The sequence below is a fragment of the Manacus candei genome, unplaced genomic scaffold (genome assembly GCF_025592945.1).
Source record: "Manacus candei isolate 608988 ecotype Guabito, Panama unplaced genomic scaffold, ASM2559294v1 h1tg000045l, whole genome shotgun sequence".
Lineage (NCBI taxonomy): Eukaryota > Metazoa > Chordata > Aves > Passeriformes > Pipridae > Manacus > Manacus candei.
Genome location: NW_026138093.1, coordinates 9319940 through 9336996, shown reverse-complemented (window position 1 = coordinate 9336996; position 17057 = coordinate 9319940). Strand labels below are relative to the sequence as shown.

Genomic DNA, 17057 nt, shown 5'->3' with positions numbered 1-17057 from the left:
GAAACCAAGTGCAGAACCTGCCAGGCAAGTTGGTTGTGGTGGCCTGAGTGGCAGAGGCAGCTGCCAGAGGCAAGGGGACAAAGGCCTGGGTGCCTTTGGGCCTTGCAGCCCTGCCAGAGCCCTTGGCCATCTCTCCTGCAGGCTGTCCTGCCCTGGCCCTGCTGCTGCTCTGGCCTTGCAGGCTGCACACACCCCTCCTGCTTTCCCACCCCCTCCCAGCAGCATTTCTAGACCCTCCCTGATGTCTCTGCACCAGCTCTGGCTGTTGCCATGTGCACTTGGCCTTCTGAACTTGGATCCTGAGCCCCTGTGCCACAGGACATCCCTGCCAGAGCCCAGGCCCTTCTCCTGGGGGTCACTGCAGAGCTGAGCAGATCCAGGTCACCTCCCATTTCTCTGCCAACCCCCTGGGCCTGCTCTGGGCCCTCCAGGTCCTTGCCCTGCTCCCAAGGGCTGTGGGGGTGCTTAATGGTCAGGGGTTGGGGTTTAGAGCTCAGGGTGAGGGTTAGGCAGAACTTTGGGAGGTTTGTTGTTCTGCTGGCAGTGTCTGGTTCATGATTAGGGGAAGAGATTTTTAGGCTGGGTTAGGATTAAAGCTTGGTTTTTCATACTGGTAATACAGGTTTGGGATTGGGGTGGGCATTGGAGGACAAATAAGAGTCTGGAGTTCTGGGTTTGGGCTTTTTCTGGCTTGGAATTAGAGCAGTGGTGTCCTAGTTAGAACAACTGGGACCTATTCATCACTGGATAGGTATAGCCCAAAACTGTGTATTCTATGGCCCTCCATGCCATTTCCCAGAAACTCTTGTCAAGGGGGCGGGGGGGGGCTGCCTGTGGGGGGATGTTCCAGTCCTCATGCCCTTTTATGGAATTTCTTTCTCTGAGCATCCTCATACCCTTTTATGGAATTCCCCACTCTGAGGGAAGGATTGACCATTCCTTTTATGGAATTCCCCACTCTGAGGGAAGGATTGACCATTCCTTTTATGGAATTCCCCACTCTAAGGGAAGGATTGACCATTCCTGCCTGAACTGGAGAATATATAAACCTGGAGTTTCAGAACTTTTCTACCACTCGTGGGATCCAGAGGAGAGGAAGACTGCAGCTCATCGCTCTCAACCAGACTGAGACCACCACCCTCAACTAGACTGCAATCACCACTTTTGACCAGACTGCAACAGCTCTCCCACCAGCAGGTTTTTTCCCTTCTCCCTTTACTTTGGACTCGGGGGGGAGGGGGGGGCCCAAGGAACACCACTTTGTTCATGCCCCAGGGTGCTGGGTTATACATTTGGGTTTTGTGGGTTAAGACCAATTGTTTATTTGTATAATTGTACTTATTGTATTATTTTAATAATTTGTTATTCTGACTTATAATCTCTCCTTTGAATTGAGTTCATTTCCCCTGCTGATTAACTTGGGGGTGGGAGGGGTGGCTGAGGGGAGTAGGGAGAGCGGGAGCAGGGTTGCCGTGGGGGTGCCTCGGTGTCCTCATGCCTTGATCCCTGGAGAGTGAGGGAGGCTGGAGATAGGGAGGAGCTTCGAGAGCCCTGAGAGCCTGGAGAGGGGGGGCACGGAGAAGGGGAAGCCTGGACAGTGGGGACCCCTGGGATCCCCTAGGACAACAAATTGGAGAACCTGATGAGGGGGAATTTCTGGGAATGCAGCATCCCGAAGGTGAGAATCAGAGGAGAAGGGAGCCTTGGGACCCCCAACACTCCCAGCATCTCTAGGTAGAACCCCCAGCATCACAGACAGGGGAGACTCTCTGAACCCTAGAGGGGGGAAACCAGAGAAGGGGAACTCTTAGGAGAATTTTTTTGGGCTAATCTTCATATTTTAGAGTATTTTTTAGGTGAATCTTTTTTCAGTTTGGGGGGGCCGGAGTCTTCTCGCTATTTTTTATAGGCTTTTGCCTGAATCTCGATGATTTGGGGTTTTCTGGGTTGATCCTTGGTGTTTTGGAGATTTTTATGGACCCAGGATGTCCGGTGAGTTCTAGAGATGGACTTGGGCAGGAGGAACTCCCAAACCCAAACGCTCAGCCCTTGTTTTCCCCCCCATCAGGATTTGTCCTTCCCAAAGCTTGGGCGGATGGAGGAGGAGGCTGCGAGGAAGAGGAAGATGCCTTGGGCCCCCCAGGCAGGTGAGGAGGAAGTCAGTGTCCCTTTGGGCGGGTGTTGTGCTGGCTCTGTCAGCCCAGCATGGCCCCGGCTGCAGGACAACCCCGCTGGCGCCGCCGTCCTGCAGGGGCCGGAGTTGGGGGGATGTCCTTGGCCTTCCCTGTGGGCCGGAGGCAAATCCCCTGCCTGTCCTTCTTGCTTCCTGCCCCAGGCCCCGAGCTGAGGACGGAGAGCCCGGAGGACAAATCCCCCCGTGAGACCCTGGTGGGAGAGGCCGTTTTGAAGGGCTCCCCGGCGCAGGAAGGCAGCGGGGAGGAAAAGGGCCGGAGATCCCCCCGCAGGAGGGGCTCCAAAGCCAGCCCAGGGTGCTCTGAGGAGGAAAGAGCCAGCCTGTGCTGGGAAGGCGGCCGGAGCTTGAGGGGGAGCTCTGACCTGGTGGTCCCTGAGCAGCCTCCCAGCAGGGAGAAGCCCTTCATGTGCTTGGAATGTGGGAAGAGCTTCAGGGACAGCTTCAACCTGATCAGGGACAGCTTCAACCTGATCCGACACCAGCACATCCACACTGGTGAACAACCCTACATGTGTGGGGAATGTGGGAAGAGCTTTAGGAACAGCTCCCACCTCCTCACCCATCGTTGCATCCACACTGGAGAACGGCCCTACACGTGTGGGGAATGTGGGAAGAGGTTTCAGACCAGCTCACATCTCTGCAGGCATGAGCGGACACACACGGATGAGAGGCCCTTCCGCTGCACCGACTGCGGGAAGGGCTTCAAGCGGAACTCCCACCTTGTCACCCACCGGCGCATCCACACCGGGGAGAGGCCCTACAAGTGTGGGGAGTGTGGGAAGAGCTTCACCCACAGCTCTAACTTGACCAGACACCAACGGACCCACCGGGGTAATAGAAGCCCTGTGAGTGCCCCAACTGTGGGAAGAGCTTCAGCCACTGCTTCCACCCCAAATTTACCCCCTGATGCTGAGGCAACCCCTGGAATTCAAGGACTGTCAGTCCATCCCTTTCCACCAGAAATGGCCAGTCCCCTTTCCCAGGGGCAGCTTCTTCCAACAGGACCCTTCTTGGGGGGAGTGTGGAGATTCCTGCCTTGGCTGGGGACCCCCCAATGTCAGTGCTGGAGGTTGAGAGCAGAGATCTCCCCACCAGCGTTGGTCTGGGGGAGTTCCATCCATCTCTAATTAAGAATTATTGCTTTTGTGTCAACTTTAGTAGAATTGTTTCAACAATTGCTTTAGTGTAGAGCACTGTCCTATCTTATCCTGTACTCCTGGTAGTTTTAGTGTTTCTGTTGTGCAGGAAATAATTCTGATGAAGATCTTTTGTCTGATCATTTGTAACCCTAAATAACTCATTTCTATCAATAGATCTGATTTGCCATCATTAAACCTGGGGGACAAAATTGTTTCAGTCACACCTCTCTAATTCCTCTAAATTTAAAATGTTGGCAAGATTCAAGGCTGAGATTGGATCCAGCAGCCCCCAGCACCCCACAGGAAGTTGGGAGCTCAGGAGAACCACTCCCTTTCCCAAAACCTGGTGCCAAAGACCCCCATGGGACCGCTGAACCCACCAGACCACCCTCCCTTTTCCACCCTTCTCCCTCTTCCTTCCACTTTTCCATGGTCCCCTCAATCCCCAGACCAACCAGGATCACTTTTGGGGTCCCAACCCCCACTTTTTCCCCCCCTCCCACCTCTTCCACATCATCCCCCCACTCCCCAGCCCCCTCATGCTCAGTTTGGGGTTCCCACCCTCACCTTCCACCACTCTTCTGACCTCTCCCACCCCTCTCCCATCATCCCCCAAACCTCAGTGCCCCTCCCCCTCCATTTTTTTGGGGTCCCACTCCCCTCCCACTCAGTTTGGGGTCCCACCACCCCTTCTGTCCCCTCTGACCCCCCTTTTCCCACTGACCTCCCCCTTCCCACCCCCCGCTCACCAGAGAGCTCCTCGCCCACAGCCGGGGGGGCTCCCAGCACCACCAGTGCCCAGAGAAATCCTCCAGAAAAGGGGTTGGGTGGAGTCCTGGGTGGGCTCTGAGTGTTTTTGGGGGTCCTTGAGGAGCTGTGGGGAGGTTTTAGGGGGGTCCCAGCACCTTTTGGGGTGAGCTGGGTGCCTGTTGAGGGGCAGGTGCCCTCCCAAATGTCATTTTATTGTAGAATTCTTTCAACAGAAGAACCTAACTTGTCACATAAATCATGTTGACTCTAATTACAGTGCTGAAAAGTCCAGTTGATTTACACAGAATGAAAAGAAAAAACAAAACAAAAAAAAAACCCAAGCATGAATACCCTTGAGATCATATAAAAATGGCATACTTCATCTAAATTGTGTCCTTTTCTGCTTAAAATTGAAATTGGTCTAAAATAGGTTAATGTGATTTTAGGTAGTAATTTTAAATAATAATCTACAGCTACATTTCACATTACACATTTTCCCCATGTTTATATATTCTTCTTTTTTTTTGGAAGTATAAGTAAGCTGCAGTTTTGCAGCAGGAAATCTCCTCTACCACAGAGTTCTTCCCAGAGATCTTAAGGACAGCCTGGATCTCATGCTAAGGCTGAGGTTTTGGAAAGACATCTCCTATCACATCACATCCTCCTCTGTGACATCACAGCTCTCCTATGAAATCACAGCTCTCCTTTGACATCACATCCTCCTCTGTGACATCGCATGTCTCCTATGACAAAACATTCTCCTCTGTGACATCACATCCTCCCTGTGACATCACATCCTCCTCTGTGACATCGCATGTCTCCTATGACAAAACATTCTCCTCTGTGACATCACAGCTCCCCGTGACATCACATCCTCCTCTGTGACATCACATCCTCCCTGTGACATCACAGCTCTCCTGATGCCTTCAAATCTTCAGCAAAAACCACTATTCAAACTACGAGCACTGCTCTTCTGTTCCCACTGAGCCAGTTGTAGGTGGCTGTGATTTAATAAAGCAGCAACAATGGGCCCAAACCCATGGTGTCCTTCAGATGCGCCGTGTCCTGAGCAGACTGAGTCCTGCTTGTCCTGCCCTGCTGCCTGCAGGACAACTTCCCCCTCGGCACACCCCCAGCCCCAGCCTTGTTTGGGAAATTGAGCTCTGGCTGAGGCTTTCCCCAGGAGAAGCCTCATTTGTCTCTCCTCAGGGCAGTCCCCCCAGCACCCAGCCAGGATAGGATACAGAATGAGTGGCCCCAGCTCTGCCTCCCCAGGGGTGTCCAGGCATCCCACGAGGAGTCTGCTGTTGCTGCATCACCACCTCCCCTCACCAGAATGGATTTGGAAGGCTTTCCAAGCAGAGGGACCAGATGGAAACCTCTGGACCCCACAGAGAAAACATCCCCAGGGTCTTGTTAGAGCACAAACCTGCAAACAGGAATGACAGGTCAGAGAATCGCAGAATCATCAAGGTTGGAAGAGACCTTCCAGATCTTCTAGTCCAACTGTCAACCCAGCACCACCAGAGTCACCCCTAAACCCCATCCCAAAGCGCTACATCCAGATGCCACCTGAATGCTTCCAGACACTCCACCACCTCCCTGGGCTACTTGTTCCAATGCCTGAGCACTCTCTCAGTGGAAAAAGGGTTTTTGAATATCTAATATGAACCTTGCCTGATGCAATTTAAGGTCATTTCCTCTCTTCCTGTCACTAAAGGCTTTGCAGAAGAGACCAACTCCCACCCCACTAAAACCTCCTTTCAGCTCATTGCAGAGAGCAATGAGGTCCCCCCTGAGCCTCCCCTTCTCCAGACTCAACCAGCCCAGTTCCCTCAGCCGTCCCTCAGCAGACATGTTTTCCAGAGCCTTCCCCAGCTCCGTTCCCTTCTCTGGACACGCTCCAGCCCCTCAAGGGCCTTTTGGCACTGAGGGGCCAGAACTGGACACAGCACTCCAGGTGGGGCCTCCCCAGTGCCCAGCACAGAGGGGCAATCAGTTCTCTGTTCCTGCTGGCCACACTCTTCTCCACAAAGGCCACCATGCCCTTGGCCTTCTTGCCTTCCTGGGCACACTCTGCCTCATATCCAGCCCCTGTCAAGCAGCACCCCCAAGTCCCTTCCTGCTCAGCAGCTCTCCAGCCCCTCTGCCCCCAGCCTGGAGCATTCCAGGGGGTTGTTGGGACCCAAGGGCAGGCCCTGACACTTGGCCTCATTGATGCAGCCTGTCCAGATCCCTCTGCAGAGCCTTCCTGCCCTCCAGCACATCCACACTCACACCCAGATCAGTCAGTCTCCCAAACAGGACAAAGTCTGACCACCAGCAGTCCAGGGTGTCAGTTCTGCTGCCCCCTCCTTCCTCCACCCAGAATGGAAAACTCCATCATTTTGGGGTCTCTGTGCCCGTCGGCTCCGACCACCACATCCCCCACCAGTCACAGAATCATGGAATGGTTTGGGTTGGAAGGGACCTTAAAGAGCATCTCAGTCCAACCCCCTGCCATGGGTAGGGACACCTTCCACTACACTCAGAGCTCACAGCCCCATCCAACCTGGCCTTGAACACTTCCAGGGATGGGGCAGCCAGAACTTCTCTGAGCAACCTGTGCCAGGATCTCACTACCATCACAGTCCAGAAATTCTTCCTAATATCCCATCTAACCCTTCCCTTTCTCAGTGTGAAGCCATTCCCCTTGTCCTGTCACTCCAGGCCCTTGTCCAAAGTCTCTCTCCATCTATCTTGTTGGCTCCCTTCAGGCACTGCAAGGCCACAATTAGGTCACCCCAAAGCCTTTTGTTCTCCAACCTGAACAATCCCAATTCTCTCAGCCTTTCCTCACAACAGAGCTGCTCCATCCCTCTGATCACTTTGATGGTCCCCTCTGGACTCACTCCAACAGGTCCATGTCCTTCCTGTGCTGGAGCCCAGAGCTGGAGGCAGCTCTGCAGGGGTGACAACATTACAGCCCTGTGTGTTCCAGCAAGGACATTGTGGAACCTCCTGGAGTAAAGGGGCCATTGTGACACTGCAGGGCCTTCTGGAGCCAAAGGAACCCTGGGACACTGGGCAATCTCATGGAATCAAGGGAGCATTGTGACAATGTGAAAACTCATGGAATTAAGAGGCCATTGTGATACTGCAAGGCCTCATGGAACCAAAGTAACCCTGGGAGATTGTGGAAACTCATGGAATCAAGGGGCCATTGTGGCACTCCAGAGCCTCATGAAATCAAAGGAAACGTGGGACACTGTGGAAACTCATGGAACCAAGGGTTCATTGTGCCATGAAGGGCCTCATGGAACCAAGGGAACCCTGAGACATTTCGGGACCTCATAGAATCCGGGGCCATTGTGACACTGAGGAACCTCGGGGACTCAAAGGCCACTGTGACACTGCAGGACCTCATGGAACCAAAGGAACCCTGAGACTTTTCAGAACCTCATGGAATCAAGGGGACACTGTGACACTGCAGGGCTCATGGAACCAGTGGAATCCCTGGGACAATGTGGAACCTCATGGAAACAATAGGCCATTGTGACACTGCAGGGCTCATGGAACCAAAGGATTCTTGAGACACTGTGGAATCTCATGGAACCAAGGGACCACTGTGATATGTGGGGCCTCCTAGAACCAAAGGAGTCCTGAGACATTTTGCAAACTCATGGAATCAAGGGTCCATTATCCCACTGCAGACCCTTACGAAACCAAATGGACCCTGTGACTCTGTGGAACCTCATGGAATCTAGTGACCATTCCCACACTGTAAAACCTCATGGATACTCTCAGGTTCCCATTATGAAGAGACACCTCTTCCCAAATTCAGCTGCAAAGGAGACCATGTGCCGAAGTCAGCAGTCCAGCTTCTATTTAACAGTAAATAGGAGGGAGAGAGAGAAAGAAATAGAAAGAGAGAGAAGAAGGGGGTGGTGGGAAGCCAGTGAGAGAGAGACAGAGATGAAGTCAATGTATCACACCATGGAGATCCCTGAGGCTCCCATCGGTCCTTCTTCACCCTGCTCTGCTCGGTGGAGGGTCCCCAAGTTGTGCTTCTGGGCTATCACTTTTATACAGCCCAAGCCCTGGGTATTCAGGGGGGTAGATGCTGTACCCACAGCTTGGGCTGGCACATCTACAAGGACTTGCTTCCTTTCCCACAGCTTGCCACAGTGGGAGCTTTGCCCACTGTGCTTCCAGTCTGCAGGTGGGAATCTTTGTCTGGATGGGTTCCCCAGACCTGCCTTACCAGCCCTGGCTTCCTGTTGGGGCTGTCTGCTCTTTCCCACACTCTGCACAGTGCAATTCTGGCCTGGGGGCTACTTCCAGAGCTTCACCTCCCTTTAGGCCTTGGAATTAAAGGCCTTCCTGTTTGCCACCAGTGCTTATGTGTTGTGGTGCCTTATGGGATTTTCCTGCTTTGACAGAGTTTTGAGACAGTTCATTGTGCCCTCCAAGTCCTTCCATGTGCACACACACACACCACTCTCACCAGTGTCTGGCCCTCCAAAGAACACAAGCCCTGATGATTTGTAGCTCCCACTCCAGTGGTTGGCACTTGGACCTCCCTCCGTACCCAGAGCTCAGAGCTCCCTTGTGCCAGAAAGTTTAAAGAGATTGTGCCTCATTCTGCCAAGACAACCCTTGGAAAAAAGTGTCCCTCTGTGTTTCCTGGGATAAGAGCACCCTACTGTCATCTTCCAAAACCTTGGAGAGATCCCAGAGATGTCCCAGGAAGGAATTTGGGTCCTCAAGCACATGACTCATATATAGAGGCTGAGGACTCAGGGGTCAGGGGTGTGAAGATTGAGGACAGTAGAGGAGCAGCCTGCGAGGTGTGGAAGGGGGGTGTCAGAGCTGGTGGAGCTTTTCTTCCTGTCAGAAAACAGCCTAAGAAAGAACTAATGCCACCAAGGGTAGCTGGGGTGGCCTAGACTGGTGACAAGAAGCAAGAATTTTCCCTCTGAGGTCAGTGTTGTGGTGCAATATGCCACAAAGAAGGAGTCTGGATGAGCCCAAGGCTTTGTGTGTGCAGGAAGAGCCAGGGAGGACGCAGAGATGTCAGTGCAGGAAGGTGTCAGCCAGGTGGGGCAGCCGGGGGGATGACGACAGCCTGCAGGGAAAGGGGCAGGGCATGGACACCGTAGCAGGGAAAGGGGCAGGGCATGGACACCGTAGGACAGCCTGGGCTGGAGAGGAGACAGGCATGGGGAGAAGCTGAAAGGCCCTGACAGAGCCACCTTCTGCAGGCCTTTGGCCATGGCTGCTGTCTGTGCCCCTGAGGCCAGGAGGAGGGGAGTGCCCCTTGCAGCCCTGGGGCCTCATGGCCTCCTTGTCCCTGCTCAGCAGCCTGGCAGGTGCCACCCCATGGTCCTGCCCTTGGCACTGCACATCCCACATCCCAGTGCCCCAGGAAGAGCACTGAGGAATGAGGCAGGGACAGGATCTGCCTTCCCAGGGGCTGGGGGTCAGGCCTTGGCCCGTTGGATTAAGGAAACAAGTCAAGGTTTGTTCAGCATCAGAGCCACCTTTCCCTTGCTTGTCCATCCTTGTCATCACTGTCTGCAGTTTTCTGCTCTAACTGGAACCTGGGGACACGTTCTCAGTTGTGTCCCTCAGTGAGACTCATTAGCACTAAAGGAAACTTCAGTGTTTCAATCTCACTTTGACTTCTTGAGAAGTTGTTTGAACTTCCTCTCAGGGACTGAGTCTCATGTAAACAACATCAAACCCCCCTGAGGGTCATGAAATGCCTGGGGCTGTTGCTGTGCTGCTGAGCTGGGCCGGGCTCCTGGCACACAGGGAGCTCCTGGCAACCCAGAAGAGCTTCAAAGAGACAGCTCTGCTGGTGAGCAGCTCCTCTGCACAGCCCAGCAGGGCTGTGGGCACTGCCTGCAGCACCCAGGGCAGGGGAGTGAGACAGAGAGAAGTTAAAGGCTGTCAGATGTAGAATGATGCTGAGACCTTGCTGGGGGAGAATTTTTAACAGATCTTGGCACAGGAAGTCTGGTCATGCAGGGCAATGGGACTGCAGCTTTTGGAGGCATCTGGGAAAGCTGGTACTGCCCACCAACTACAGATTCTGTAAGTGCAACTCTGAGAGCATCTGGAGTGCAGAGGAGGAGGGCATGCTCAGAGCTTCAGCTCCCTCTCAGAATATTTCCAAGACAAAGATTTTTATAAGGTTAAAGAAATTTCCTGAGATTGTGTTTCCAGTTTCCTACTCTTGAGGAATGGGAGGAATAAATCATTAAGAAAGTATTAATTTTGACAGGTCACTGAGACATCTGAACTGTGAGTGCTCAGTAGGTCTATCTGAGCTTCCTAATGTGCTTTCAGCCACTGCTCTGCCTGTGGGCAGCACCAGCATCACCTCTACTAGACCCATCAGGACTGGTCTGAGATGTCCTTTTTGCACCTGCAAACGGAATATGACCCCTACCAGTGCAGCCTGTGGTGCTGGGGAAGGAGCTGAGTCTGCTTAAATCAAATGCCATCATAAGGACACTTGGCTGTCTCCCTGAGGTTTCCTTCCAAGCTCTGAATTCCCCTCCAGGTTGGAAACCTGTCCCTAAACATCTCCTGGTTATGTGAAACGCCTGTACAGAAGCACAGTGATGCTAAACCAGTGAAAATGCTGTTGAGTAGGGACCCAGCACTGGAGCTGAAGGAAGATCTCCTAGGAAATCAAAAGGCTGTCTGTGTGTGACATGGGGAGTGTCTGTAGAATACAGCTTTGACTTTGTTTAGATAAGTCCACACTAACTGGCCTCTTACTGTCTTCTTCTCCTGTCTTGGAAACAAACACCCAGAGGCAGCAAATGTCCAACAGTAGCTCCATGCCCCAGTTCCTCCTCCTGGCATTTGCAGACAGGCGGGAGCTGCAGCTCCTGCACTTCTGGCTCTTCCTGACCATCTCCCTGGCTGCCCTCCTGGCCAACGGCCTCATCCTCAGCGCCGTAGCCTGTGACCACCACCTGCACACCCCCATGGGCTTCTTCCTGCTCAACCTCTCCCTCACAGACCTGGGCTGCATCTGCACCACTGTCCCCAAAGCCATGTACAATTCCCTCCAGAACACCACAACCATCTCCTACATAGGATGTGTTGTACAGCTCTTTTTCTTTTATTTCTTCATGTCAGCAGAGTTTTCCCTCCTCACTGTCATGTGCTACGACCGCTACGTTGCCATCTGCAAACCCCTGCACTACGGGACCCTCCTGGGCAGCAGAGCTTGTGCCCACATGGCAGCAGCTGCCTGGGCCACTGGCTTTCTCTATTCTCTGCTGCACACAGCCAATACATTTTCCCTGCCCCTGTGCCAGGGCAATGCCCTGGGCCAGTTCTTCTGTGAAATCCCTGCCATCCTCAAGCTCTCCTGCTCACACTCAGGCTACCGCAGGGAAATTGGGCTCATTGGGGTTTGTACCTGTTTAATATTTGGTTGTTTCATTTTCATTGTTTTGTCCTATGTGCAGATCTTCAGGGCTGTGCTGAGGATCCCCTCTCAGCAGGGACAGCACAAAGTCTTTTCCACCTGCCTCCCTCACCTGGTCGTGCTCTCCCTGTTTATCAGCACTGGCGTGTTTTCAAACATCAAGCCCCCCTCCATCTCCTCCCCATCCCTGGATCTGGCCCTGTCAGTTCTGTACTCAGTGGTGCCTCCAGCACTGAACCCCCTTATCTACAGCCTGAGGAACCAGGAGCTCAAGGATGCCCTGAGAAAAATGATGACTGGATGCTTTTCAGGAGCAATAAAGTGCCTGTTTTCTGGTGCATAGCATTCAGAATGGGACTCCTTAATGGCCCAGCCTTCCTGCTCAGGTTTTTCGTGGAGGTCATCAGGTTCTTCTTGCAATAATTTTCTCTGCAATTAAATATTATTATGTATCTGCCTTCTAACTTAGTGTCTACCCATTGAATTTGACCCAGAGATGTAAAAATGATGAATTGTGTTTGCTGAGTATTTAAACAAAATAAAGGACCCTGCAGTGCCATCTTTGTCCAAGACCCTTCTTCTTAGATGTTCCTAAAGGACAGCACACTGCAGGACAGGGTGTATTTGCAAACGGGAAGGGGACAATAATCCCAGCCCAGCAGCACTGCCAGGGAGCAGCAGTGCTTGGTCTTTCCAGAGCTGCTCTCTTGCCACTTCCACACTGCCCTCCTGAGCCCCTTTCTCACTGTAAGGCCTGAGTGCTCTCTGAGCACAGTCCTGGGGTGTGGAAGCCCTTGGAGCACAGGCAGGGACAGGCCCTGGGAACTTGTGAAGCAGAGCTGGGCTCCCTTCCAGCATCTCCAGGATGCTGTGGCATCTTCTGAGGCCACTGCATGTACTGGGTCACTTCTTCTGTGACCTTGCTCCAGGGCTGGAACTCTCCTGCAGTGTCCCCATGACACTCCTGCTCTCTGCTTTCCAGGTTTCATTTTTAGATCCAGTCTTCCCCTCCTGTTCCCAGGGACATCCTGGGAGTGCTTCAGAGCTGCCATCCTGGGGCAGCTCCTGCCCAGCGTGGGCAGGCACAAGGTCTCTCCCGCTGCTCCTCTCCCCTCCCCAGTGCCACTGTTTTCTGCAGCCTCCTCATCCTTGCCCAGCACAGCCCTCCTGGCACAGTTGGACACAGCCCTTGTTCTACCCCCTCCTCAGGCACCTGCCCAACCCCCTCAGCTCCAGCCTGAGGGCCAGAAACCTTCAGGGCAGGGAGGCACCAGGGAAAATGCTGAGCAAACCTTTCAGCTGCACTCAAATCCAATTGGAGGGGTTGGCTTCGAGGAAGAAATCACTTCTTATTCTCCAGAACCACCAGGACAACCTGTGTTGTGTCCTGGGCACTCCTCTGGAAGTGTGGGATATTAAAAAGGTTTTGGTGTCAGGGATATTGAGAAGGCTGGGCAGTGTCACTGGGAGACCTCTCCCAAACCCTTGGAACAACCAGAGCCATCCCAGAGCTTCCTGGGGCCTTGGCAAAGGCAAACATGGAACCAGTCTGCAAACAGGGCAGCAAGGAGGGTTGGGAGAGTTCCAGACTGCTCAGGCTCAGCAGGGAAGGGGATAGGGCAAGTCCTCCTGCAGCCATTGCCAGGCATGGGAAGGACAAGGCAGGGATTGCAGAACCCCTGTGGGAGGGAATAGAAGAGGATGTTGTGTGCCCAGAATTTATCAAGGCCCTTGACATGGTGTCCTGTGGTCTCCTTATGGCCAGACTGGTGAGAGCTGGACTGAAGATGTGGAATATGTGGTGGGTGGGAAGTTGGCTGAATGAAGAGTGTCAAATAAAATCCATGGTACAAAGTCCTCTTGGCAGCAACTTCCTGATGAAAGCTCTCAGTGAAAAGCCCTTGAACACCACTGTAGAACACCTTTATTATCTCTCTGTACATAGGGACAAAATGTGTTTTCAAGCCCTTTGTGAATGATGCCAAATTTCAGGGAGCCCTTGTGCAACCTGTCCTGGTTTAAAGACACATTTTGGGGCAGGAACTCCAATAAAATGAATTCACTCTTCTTTTATTCCCCACCACTACAGGGAGACAAAATACAAGGAGGTATAAGTGAAAAAAATAAGAGTTTACTGACAGGAAATATAGCAGCAAAAACAGCAATACCAACAGAACTATTCAAAGCAACAGCAGAGAGAGAAATTGCCTCCTCTTTCCTCTCAGACCCAACTCCCTTTTGTAAACAGAAAAAAACAGGGATCAACATGTGCCTCCCTTCCCCCTTTTCCCTCTGAATGAACAAAGAACAAAAATTAAACCAGGAGAAAGAGAGAGCAAAGCAAAATGTGGGAAACTCTCTGGTCTGAGATCAGTTGTGCTGCCCAAGAACACGCTGACTCCAGAGGTGTCCAAGCGGGGCAGAGTCGGCGACTCCGGTCCGTGCGGCGGCGGGGGGGAGGCAGCGGCTCTGCTTGATTCCATGGAGTTCTGGGCAGGCACAGTGGCCCCTTGGTTCCAGGAGGTTCTGAGATGTTTCAGGGTTCCTTTTCTTCCAAAGAGACCCTGCATGTCACAATGGTCCCTTGGTTCCATGAGATTCCACAGTGTCCCTGCATTCCTTTGGTTCCATGAGGCCCTGCAGTGTCACGGTGCCACTTGATTCTGTGACATTACAAAGAATCAGAATGGCCCCTTGATTTAAGGCCAACTGCACATGGGGTTGCCTTGGGGGGAGTGTGGGCACCCAGACAAGGGAGTTGTCACCCCCCTGGACTCAGCCCTGGGGTCACCACATCTGGACTGGTCTGTCTGTCTGTGAGGTTCCCCATTCTGGAGGAATGAGGAAGAACTGGAGAGGGTTTAGAGGAGATCTGACAGGATGGAGCTTTTCTCTGTATTGGAAATAGAATGAAATCTCCACAAAGAGTAGCATTTAAGGTTCAGACTGAAGGTGAGGAAAAAGAAATGTCCCTCAACAGAGACCCTTGTGGTGCAAGAGGTCAACCCCCAGAAGGAAGTCAGGATCAGCCCATGGCTTTGTGTTCCAGGGAACAGCCAGAGCTGGTGCAGAGACATCAGGGAGGGTCTAGAAATGCTGCTGGGAGGGGGTGGGAAAGCAGGAGGGGTGTGTGCAGCCTGCAAGGCCAGAGCAGCAGCAGGGCCAGGGCAGGACAGCCTGCAGGAGAGATGGCCAAGGGCTCTGGCAGGGCTGCAAGGCCCAAAGGCACCCAGGCCTTTGTCCCCTTGCCTCTGGCAGCTGCCTCTGCCACTCAGGCCACCACAAGCAACTTGCCTGGCAGGTTCTGCCCTTGGTTTCTGCCTCGCCCCTCCCTCAGGAGCCTGGCAGGGGTTGCCCAGTTTTGGGCCTTTGTTGTTCCTCCCCCTGCCATCCCAGTGCCCCCCAAACAGCCCTGAGCCAGCCGGGAGGGACAGGATCTGCTGGGCCAGGGCCTGGGGCTCAGCCCTTGGCCTTTGTGCTCCACAAAACCAAGGCAGGCTTTGCTCAGCATTGCAGGGGCCTGCCCAGAGCCTTTGTCTGCCTGCACTCCTGGCCTCCAAGGAGCTGCTCCAAGGAGTCCCTGGGGAGGCTTTGGCAGTGCCTGCCCTCAGTGGGGCCCAGCAATGCTTCAAGGCACTTGCAGTTTGGCTTCTGACTTCTTCAGCAGCTGCTTCAATCTTCTCTCAGTACCTCAGGATCATGGGCTGGGCTGCAAACACACTGTGGGGCTCATTAAAATGCAGAAATCCCTCAGGATCTCTTTGTCTTCCTTTAATTGTCTTCAAAGCAGTTTCAAAACAATTCTTCGAAGTTTGTCCTTTTTTTGTTTTAATTCAATGATGGCTATTTTTTAGTTCAGACAAGAGATGACAAAGGTGTTCTCCAAGTGATCTTGATGCTGAGTGTCTCCTCAGGAGATCCAGACCGACCCTGTATGATCAGCCTTGCTCCTCACCCCCCAGCCTCACCAGTTCTGACATGGCCCATCTTGGACTGACAGCTGATGCAACTCCAAACACACTGTGGGACCCAATAAAACACTGAGAAAGAAATTGTTTCCTTCCTTTAATTGTCTTCAAGTCTTCAAGAGTTCTACAGCTAATTGGAGTTGTTTTGTAGTTTAGCTAAGGAGGAAGATTTTAAAGTGGAAGTCATGAAAAATATATATTTTTTGATGAAAGGGAATGATTTACACAGAGCCTTGGGATGCAAGAGGGTCAGGGCACAAAGGATTTGGATCCAAAGAAAAGAGGGTTAAAGACATTAGTAGCATTTAATTAGTGACCCGTTTAACAGTTATCAGGTGATTCAATACCAGTTGCTATAATTTTAACATTGACTGAATTAAGGATTCAAAACTACAACATTCACACCACAGTCAATTCACACCCACACCCAGGCAGAGATGTGTGGACACATCAATAGCTGGGGGTGGAAAGGTCCCTCTCCCAAATTCTCCTTGTTGTCAGGGAAACACTACCACAAATCCCTTTGTGTTTCCCAACAGACAAGGGTCACAGCTGGAGGAGGGTTTATGGAGGGGCATCAGAATTGTCCTGGGCGTCAGGGAGGGTCTTTGGAGTGTCACAAACTGGAGGGTTCCTGAGCTGGGAGAGGCTGCCAGAGGTGTCCCACTGAGAGGGAGGTGCTGGGGAGCTGCCAGGGCCTCCCTCAGCCCCGCTGGTTGTGGGCTCACAAGTTGACTGGCTTTAGTGATCTGCTGAATTTCCATCCTGGTGTCAGGAATGACTAGAGTTTCCAAACTATTTGGGAATTGTATCCAAACTGTTCCATTTGGACTGTGATTCAGTCAGGGAATGTTCCAAGGTTTTCATGGGATGACTGATTATCCTGCGTTCCCCAGCTGTTCCACTCTGGATTGTTCCCACCTTTATCATCCAGGTGCTGCTGGTCCAGTCCAGGGACACTTCCCCACAACCCCTGGTAGTCCAGGGACACTTCACCACACCCTGGCACAGTCCAGGGGCTCCTCATTGCTCAGCTGGTTTGGTCAAGGCTTGTCAGGAGCTCCTGAGATCATACTTATAAAAGGATGGGGACAGACTTAGCTGTAATAAGACAAGTGATAATGGTTTTCAACTAAAAAAGAGCAGATTTGAACTAGATATGAGGAAGAAATTTTTTACACTGAGAATGGTGAAACACTGGCACAGGTTGCCCAGGGAGGTCATAGATGCCCCAGCCTTGGAAACATTCAAGGTAAGGTTAGAAAGGGCTCTGAGCAACCTGATCTAGTTGAAGGTGTCCCTGTTTGAACTATTTAGGATTTTATAGTTCTTTCTTATCCTACAGAGCCAAGGCTGACAAGGATCACACAGGTTTCAGATCCAGCTGAGCATCCCCTTTGATGGCCCATCTGGCAGCTCTGCTAAAAAGCTGCTGCAAAGAACCTCCAGACCTAAAGGATCTTTTGTGCTGGGCTGAGCTGTGGCTCTCAGGGCTGGGGGTTGGCTTTTGGTTGCCAGGTGCCCACCAAGGCTCTCTCACTCCTCCTCCTTCTGCCCTCCCCTTGGTGCCTGCA

The 17057-nt window shown here is 52.5% G+C and overlaps 1 protein-coding gene across 1 annotated transcript in view; it reads left to right on the top strand.

Annotated features, from left to right (window-relative positions):
• Nucleotides 1-17057, top strand: part of LOC127474822 (zinc finger protein 11-like) — a 705018-nt gene that overhangs the window by 488216 nt on the left and 199745 nt on the right. Inside the window, exon 7 of the mRNA XM_051796126.1 lies at nt 2655-2957. Coding sequence (XP_051652086.1) covers nt 2655-2957 — 303 coding nt within the window. The remainder of the gene's footprint in view (nt 1-2654; nt 2958-17057) is intronic.